Source organism: Arachis duranensis, chromosome 7 (assembly GCF_000817695.3).
Source record: "Arachis duranensis cultivar V14167 chromosome 7, aradu.V14167.gnm2.J7QH, whole genome shotgun sequence".
NCBI lineage: Eukaryota > Viridiplantae > Streptophyta > Magnoliopsida > Fabales > Fabaceae > Arachis > Arachis duranensis.
In genome coordinates, this window is record NC_029778.3 from 75,286,289 (window position 1) to 75,295,293 (window position 9,005).

The 9,005-nt window shown below is 32.4% G+C and overlaps 1 protein-coding gene across 4 annotated transcripts; it reads right to left on the minus strand.

Annotated features, from left to right (window-relative positions):
* Positions 1 to 4,233: 4,233 nt before the first annotated feature.
* LOC107459602 (uncharacterized) lies at positions 4,234 to 8,832 on the minus strand. 4 transcript variants are annotated; one of them, XR_008001332.1, is made up of 6 exons: positions 7,783 to 8,832; positions 7,644 to 7,671; positions 7,097 to 7,315; positions 6,807 to 6,957; positions 6,541 to 6,610; positions 4,234 to 4,664 (listed from the first exon to the last, which is right to left on the minus strand). XR_008001332.1 is itself a non-coding variant. In XM_052251908.1 (2 exons), exons 1-2 carry the CDS (start codon positions 6,619 to 6,621, stop codon positions 4,446 to 4,448), a joined length of 300 nt encoding a protein of 99 aa, XP_052107868.1. In that variant the 5' UTR covers positions 6,622 to 6,782; the 3' UTR covers positions 4,234 to 4,445. The 4 variants fall into 4 exon arrangements, 2 of the variants coding, with proteins under 2 accessions (XP_052107868.1, XP_052107867.1); XR_008001331.1 differs by having other exon boundaries at positions 4,234 to 6,257; XM_052251908.1 differs by lacking the exons at positions 6,807 to 6,957; positions 7,097 to 7,315; positions 7,644 to 7,671; positions 7,783 to 8,832 and having other exon boundaries at positions 6,541 to 6,782.
* Positions 8,833 to 9,005: the final 173 nt, after the last annotated feature.

Genomic DNA, 9,005 nt, shown 5'->3' on the forward strand with positions numbered 1-9,005 from the left:
TATTATTTTTTATTTAATATATATAAAATAAATATATTAAAAATTTAAATTTTTTATATTTTTAATAATTTTTTTTAATTTATAATTTTAATATATACACTTACGATACGAGATGATACGTAAACCCTTTGCATTAAATTGAGTTAGTAACCTACTAGCTAGTTCAACCACTAACTTGTTACCCTTGCTCATTTGATTAGCAATCTAACTTTAATACAGTCGCCGTCGTTCCTCATTATTATATGATTTAAAACAAAGCTTATTAATTAGAGTCCCCCTCTCCTCATTTATCAAACCAAGAATTTTCAAAGCAACCTACAATGGTGAGTTCTCTTTCACTTTTTTCTGACACATAGGAACTCTAACTATTGGAGTAGAGAAGGAATGAGTTCCCGCACGGGTCTCAAGATGAGAGAGTCCCTCTAAACAGGGACTCAAATTAACCAAGTCTCGGTAATAATTTTTTAAATACTAATGAGTCAAATGATAATTTTTAATGAATTTTTAGAAATCGTTTATTGTTTTGTCTTAAATTAATAAATTTATAAAAATGTAGATTTTTTGAGATTTAAATTAAAACACAAAAGTTAGATTTCTATTCTTATTCATTTTGTTTTATTTATATTTTAATTAAATTCAAATAAAAATATTGTTTTATTGATATTTATATTTTAAAGTTAATATAGAATAAACAATTAACTTAAAAGTACTAAATCGAATTAAGCTTATTCGATTTACTACTAAAAAGTGTAAATCGAATCTATTGAATTTTTCAAGACATATTTATATATACCGAAAATTAACTTATTGGCATAATTTTGAGGCTAAAATGATTTATCCGTTTGTTTTATCCTAAAATTTATATATAAATATGAAAGGGCTACGCACATAAAAATGTTTAAAATATCTTTTTTTTAAGGCATCGATTATTTTGGCACAAATCTTCTTGGTTCTTAAAAAGAAACAATTTGAGAAGGTGCAATTGTCCGAGATGAATTTCTAATTTACAGGTCCGCGAATTTATGAACATATTAAGCCTAAGCCGGTAAAAGAACTAAATTTTAGTCGATAAATTCTGTACTGTAATTCTATTCTGTATAATCAAAAATTTAAGAAAAAGGACCGAACCTTTGATTCTTTCGAGTCTTTTTCTACCGTATTTAGAGAATTCCTTGTACTGCAGTACTAGTCAGTCATAGTATATATAGTGAAGAAGACTATTTTACTTTGTCTTTTTTCAACCCAATAAATTAGAGCAATATGATTATGTCACTGTTTTCAGATTTCAATATCCTGCAATAGAAAACAATTATTAGTTCTTTATTGTTGTAATATAAAAAAAATAGTTGGAGAATATTAGATGTTTTTTTAATAATTAATATTCAACTTATATAATCAATCAAATTATGTTATTTTTGTTAAAATTAGATAAAATAAATCGGTTTACTCGAAAAATCAATAAATCAAATCTTGAACCAATCTAAATTAATATTTTTTTTATAAAAATGACTACAATATCTCTATTATAAAAAATGACTAACATACTTTTATTATTATTATTATTATTATTATTATTATTATTATTATTATTATTATCATTATTATATATTTTGAAAATCTTAAATTCTAACCCTTTTCTTCTTTCTATGTCGTCATAGAATAAGGATTTAGGATTTTTAAAATTTTAAAAAATATATATAATAGCAGTATTTTAGTCATTTTCTATATAAAAAAATAATTTAGGCCGGTTTAAGATTTATTTAGTTTACCGATTTTTTTACCAAATCAATTTATCTGATCTAATTTTGACAAAAATAACATAATTTAATCAATTATATACATTAAATTTTAATTATTAAAAAATATCTTTAAAAAAATACGTTTTAAACGTCTTTATTTAAGTGGCTCTCTTAAAGATATTATAAATTTGTTATTAAATTATTTTTGCTATATAATTCAGTTTTGATACATAACAAGAATAAAATTAATGTACTTAATTCAGTTTTCATATATAACAAGAACTAAATAAAAAGGATTGTTTTTAGTTTAAATTTTAATGTAATTAATTTATTGACATATCTTATTGTGATGTTTATAAATTGTATCGCAAACTTTATTTGGTTTAACTTATTTTTTATTTTATAAATTTAATGGAAGTAAAAATTAAATTAAAGTGTATAGGTTGTTATTTTTTATCTTCGAAATACTAGCAAAAGTACACTGCATCTCATATAGAAAAGCATATATGTTAAAACAGAAATTAATTAAATTAATTTGTTGTTGTTCTTGCTAAGAAGAAAATGAAATTGAAACAAGGATATACACTAGAGAATTCGATTACAATAAACATGGATAACAGTATTCTAAATGTAACAAAACGCAATTTTTGTTAATTAATGTTAAAAGTGTGATTCAACCACAGAGTACCTTCGAAACTTACTGTGCGCCGATCAGCTCCCCACTTTTTCTCTCAAAGCTACAAGCTGTCCAAATTTTGCAACGACATTTTTTTCAATGTTTGGCAACAGTTTTGACTGTCATTAACTATTTTTACGACGGTTGACAAAAAAATTATGGATTTGAGCGTCGCCAGTTGACATAGTGACAGTTTTGGAACATATTTGATAAAAAGTGTCACTAAATTATTTGTGACAGTTTTTGAAGCATAAAATTGTCACTAATTTGTAACATTTATCGAGATGATTTTTATATTTTATAATTGTCTCTTATATTTTGTAACTGTTTTAAACCGTCATGAAATTTTTAGCGACGATTTAAAACTATCACTAAGTTACTAGTTTTTATCACACTTTTAGATATATTTAGTGACTATTTAAATCGTCACGATATTTTTAGTGACTTTTTTTTATTTAAAACCGTTACTAAGTTACTAATTCATATGACAATTTTTTCCTGTATTTAATGACTGTTTTAAGCTGTTATAATCTCTCCAACATCAAAATTTTTTTTATTAATTATTACAAAAATTATTTCTATTATAAATAATAATTTATGTGTATATAAACACTACAAGATCAAAAGTTTCCTTATCAATAAGACTTTTCTACATCAAAATATTTATACAATCATAGATCTAATTCATTGTTTATTTGATTCATAATTCATGTATCTATAAAGAGTAAATACTACCATACATAATAAAAGTATGTGTTAATACTCAAATTAGTCCTGAAAGATCACCCGATCTTCATTTTCGTCCCCGAATGTTTTTTTTAATCAAATTAGTCCCCGAAAGAATTAATTTTAACCATGTTCGTCCTTCCGTTAGGTCACTGACCTCGCCGTTAGAAATCTGCTGACGTGGACTGTGACTTGGCTACCCACCGTAACACCTGGCATGGTGTGTGTATTGCTGACCAGATATGTGTTAGTGTGTTGCATCAATTCGGTCCTCAAGTGTGAGATTAAAAAACCCTAATTCCCAACCTTCGAAGAACACGGTTGCCTTGGTTGAGCGTTGTCGCAGACCCAGGTGTTGTGCTTGCAGGAGGAATTTGGTTTGGGCGCCATGATGGGAAGCGGAAGTGGAGGGGCCGGTCGTGGGTTTCCATCGCCCTCACAGAGTAGTTATACATCGAGCTCGTCCATGCGAAGAAGAAGACAAAACCATGAGGAAACCTGTTTCTGCGGTTTAAAAACCTTGATTAAGAAATCAGGGACATCAAAGAACCCAGATCGGTTGTTCCATACCTGTGCAAGATATCGGGTGAGTTTAATTTTGTATGAATCATTGCATGATGTTGGCTTTTACTCTTGTTCTGGGCTTTACACTGTTGTTCAATTTTTCCAGAAAGGGAACCATTGCAATTTTTTTAAATGGGTGGAAGAAAATGAAGATGTAGCTGTTGCAGAGGGTTCCAGGGGTGTCCCAGAAATGGAAGGAGAACTGGACATTGACTATGAAGATTGGAAGGTTAAGTTAGCATGGAGAATAGGTTGTTTAGAAGCAGAAGTTAGAGCACACAGAATGTTATTGTGCTTCATGTTCACTATTGTGATGCTAGTCATGTTAGTAGGAGTGTTACTTTGCATCTCATATATGTACAAGTAGGGCTGGTTTTGTTGTTTCCAGTACCCTAGCTAAAGTATTGTAATATGAAACTAGAGTTTATCAATGGCAATTTAGTTTTTGGATAACCTGTGGTGAAAAGATAAAATGTAAAGAAGCAAATGGCAAACCAGACACATAACAAGATAATAAAGTTCCTTAAATTTCTTAATATAAAATGTCATAACAAAAGGTAGTAGAATGCCTAAAAATGATTCAACAGAAACACTTCATACCAAGGCATAACATGCACCCAAAATAGAGTCATTACAAAACATTGATTCTAGATATTGTTTAACAGAAACATAAACATGTCTTTCTTAGTCTAGAGCCTAGAACAAAAAAAAAAGGTTGCATATGTTTAGATGGATGTGCTTCAGATGCCGTCGTCTTTCTTCCTAGGCCGTTTGAACCCTGGAGTCGGGACGAAGGTCATAAAACTTGCAAGCTTTTTGGTTGTCGCAGCACTAGATCCTCTGATTGTTCCAGCAGAAATTGGAGCTGTTGCTGTTGGTGGAGCAGGGTGGGGAGAGGCAGCTCTTTTCCCTTTTCCCTTACAAACTTGAAGCTTTGGTGGTCTTTCCCTCATTTTAGCCTGCATGACATAGTAAACACCAAACTGAGAAACTAAACAACTATAGTGAAATGAAATTGAAGTTAAAGCAGTAAAGCAAGCCGGTGTTGTTTCAGTGGCTGCATTTGACTGCTTTGGTGGTGGGGAAACAGACAAAGGGAGAGGATTATGTAGCGTTGCACTATCAGCATCAGTTGGGAGCTCGTTTGGTACATCAGAAGGGAGCTCGTTTGGTACATCTGTATTAGGGTTAGTTAAAGCCAGTTGCAGCTGCATTAAACGTGCTTCTTCTTCAGCATCAGCCTGTTTCTTCTTCTGGCATGTTCTCTTGTTGTGTCCAACCTCACTACAGAACATGCATCGGATGGGGTTATATTTTCTCTTCATTCCATGTTCTTGTGGTGAGGATTGGGTCCAGCAGAGTTGGGAGTGGCTTTGTCTTTATTTTTGGGAGTGGGATGCAGAGGCTTTGTTGAATCCCTCTGTGAGTGGCTCAGTGTTGGCTGGTATGCAATTTTCCTTGCTTGCATTGCAGGCTGTGTGCTGGGCAGCTTCAACAAGGGTGCATTGGTTGGCAGAATGACATCATCTTCCTCACTCATGCATTCCACCACGTGTGGCTCTGAAACTCCATGTTCAAAATATATGTTCATCACATTGTGATTCCTCCTACAGGTCTTACACAGTTTCAGCAAGTCTTTATCAGTCTCTAACTTCCTCAGCCCTTTCTCAAGCGACAGCCAAGGAACCTTCCACCAACATAAACCCCCCAGCATATCCCAGTTCCTTATAGTATCCTGTAACAAAAAACACATCCAACGTATCCCCATCCACCCCCACCAACACTTTCGTATTATCTGGTTCGTAGATTCTACTTCCTTTCTCATCATTTTTAAAGCTTCCACCATGATGAAAAATGAACATCATCGGAGGACCCTCCATCTTAGAAGTGCAAGGCCTCCAAACCCTATACAAAAATTAAAAAGGAACATGAAAAACACTAAATCATCACCAACACAGACCCTAAACCACTAACCATTACTCCATTAACACAAGCCATAGTTAACACTTTTTCTAAGCCAAAAATACAGAGTCTTTCCTAATTTACGCATTCACCCGTTCATAAACCCAACCCTGGAATGAAACCCTACACCCTATTCACTAACAGATTGTTAACGATCACTCAATCAAATAATGTGGAAAGTATGGTTTTACACAGTTTTATCAGAGGGTTTTGGCAACATCCAAAAAAGTTTACCTCTTGCTTCGAACGCAGAAACAACGCTCTGTTCTTGCCTTCAGGTTTCCCACCAGGCTCCAGAGCAGACGCACCAACAATGCTCCACGCCTACTCCAACGGTTGCGTTCAATGGGGCAGTCTTCTTCGTCTTCCTCTTGCTTGCTTAGGGGGCAGAGAAACAGAGACTCAAGCTTAGTATGATGAAGAACAACTGAGGTTAGAGACCAAAGACACAGTGAAAAACGTTTCACTGTCCCCTCAAAACGCAAGCGTTTCATTACGACACGCTGGAGTGACCAAACGGCGTCGTTTGGTTGGGGTGGGCAGCCAAGTCACAGTCCACATCAGCAGTTTCTAACGGCGACGTCAATGACCTAACGGAAGGACGAACGTGGTTTAAATTAATTCTTTCGGGGACTAATTTTATTAAAAAAAACATTCGGGGACGAAAATGAAGATCGGAAAATCTTTCAGGGACTAATTTGAGTATTAACCCATAAAAGTATTGACCCTATAACAAAATTCATATATCTAAGTGCTAAACAAATATATGATATTCGGCATTTGATGGTCCACTTGTAGTGGCAGATTGCATAAACTCTCTTATGCAAGACAAAGATTCAATCACTTGAAAAGCATGAACACCAAAACCCATACCTTGAACATAATCTCGATGCTTTTTACATATGCTAAAGCACCCTCACCCATATCCCTTTGCAAGTCTTTCCTAGATGACATTAAATAGAATCAAAATTTCTTTGTTAAAATTAATAGCACTCCAACAACAAAGAATAACCCATCCCTATTCAAAAAATCTTTAGAAAACAACAGCAAAGGTTGTATAAATTAATGGAATCAAATTACATGATATGTATAACCTGTAAACAAATGCCAATAGACTTGTATACTAAGACATTTTTTACCTTTTATGATAGGACCTTTCACTTTCATTGCATTGGACAACTCTAGACTGTTCAAATATCAAATAAAGTTAAGGTGTCTTAATGTAGTATGAACAGAAATTGAGAAGAATAACTAGCTCAGAAGGATGCATCGTTACCTTTTTCAAAAGAACTGTTTATGGTATGATCATGCCAAGAGCACCACAGATCAGCAGTCAGCATATAGATGCAAACATTTTCAACTCTTTGTTAGAAAATTATAATGGAAGTAAAGAAATGTAGCTTTAATCACAATTAAGTAGTAGACTTACATGTTTGGATATTAGCACCACATATTTTTCTAGTTTCACTGAAGTGAATCTCAATGAGGTTCCCCTGTGCCATTTTTCAATGTTTTTCCATTACCAAAGGCTTCTAGTATTGGATTAGTCTTCAATATCTCATACTCTATTCCACTTCCACCACCAAGGGCAGCCAAGTACTGCATTGCTATCTTTGCTATCTTAGTCTTCCCTGCTCCACTCTCACAACTGAATATATAGATAAAAAGAATTATTATTGATCCTAATTCAAATGTGTTAAGGGGCACAATATTTAAGAAATCCAAGTTCATGCAAAATAGAGAAGTATCTTCCTTCAGCCAATGCATCAAGAGCAATGTCTCAAGACTTTAGCAGTGAAAAGCTTATCCCTAACTAATACTTTTCTAGAGCAGTAAAAGCATGGAGTCACTATGCAACCCTTTTAATCTTGTGTAAGACTTAAAACTAGTATTCAAGCATTACTTGCACAAGTAACAAGAAGATAAAACTTAAGATAGAATTAATAATGATAACTTGCTCATAAAAGAAGACTGACCTTATAATTATAGATTGATTTACTTCATCTGGAGAAAAAAAAGAGCCAGAGTAAGGATTTGCTCAAATAAAATGTGTAAGTGGTCATAAATTTGAAAACTTCACGCATACATGTAAAAGATAAGAAAAGAAAAGGTTACCCCATATCATTTCTTGAATGGCTGTGTCAGTAATGGCATATACATGAGAGCTTTCAATTCTTTTACGCTTGTAGGCTTCAATATAATCATTACGATATAGAAGAACTTTCTTGAAGGGATTTATGGCAACCAAAATAGGCCCTGCTTTTGTCTGAAATGTTTTTGTTTTCCCTTTTCATGTGGCACTATGACCAGCTTTCCGCCTTTCTTTTTTATGTGATTGAGTTAATGTGTATGTGTGTATGTGTATGTATGTGTGTGTGTGTGTGTGAATCAAGAGGGAAACAGATAATTCCATAGAAGGAATTTCAGAAAAAGAAAATATATTCATTACTCAATTCATGCTTTTTCCATTACATTTCTACTATATTTATTTATAGTAAATCAATTACTAATAAACTATCCTAATTGGACCTTGGACTATATTTTACTCATTAAACATTCTCAGAGATGCATAAGTAAACAGAGCAAAAAGAGTTGAATTGAATTACCTGCAGACTTATAAAAGATCGTGGTAGTACCTTGATTTCTTAATGTTAGGTTATTGTCAAAGTTTGGTCGATTTTAAGTTAGATTCTATTCAACATTAATTTCAACTTAATTGGTAGATCAATGATATAAGATCATCAAGGATAAATTCGGAATTTAACCACTAGATGTTATAATCAAGACTAATCAGATGAAGGACATTTTATTTTATACTTATATTATAATTATTAAGACTAATAAAATGAATTGAAGGGTTACAAGTGCATGCATGATCTCTATTCACATTAAGTGGGTATGCTGGTCTCTAAGGAAGCACTTTTGATAAACATGTTAAACCACTCCATTGTACCATTAATAATTAGCAGTTTAGCACCGTATATTCAAAAATCAATTTTTACAATTTTCATATCAGTGCATTAATTTTACTATTATATATCCTTCTAATTAGAAATGCATCAAATTAACCATGATTCTAGTTGAAACATTTTACCGAGCACGTTGTGTGCAAGTAAAATCAAAATGAATTTAAAAAAAAAACACAATTTAAAGCTTCCAACAAAACAATCCACTACATAATAAGATACAAAGCATGAGCTCTTAGATGAAGAATCAATAAAAAATTGAAAATCACAAGTAACATTAGCGGTACCAAAGAATAACAATCATGTATAGGTTATTTACTATCAGATGAACAACAAAGAAATTGCAAAAGAAAAAACAAATATAGTAGAAGA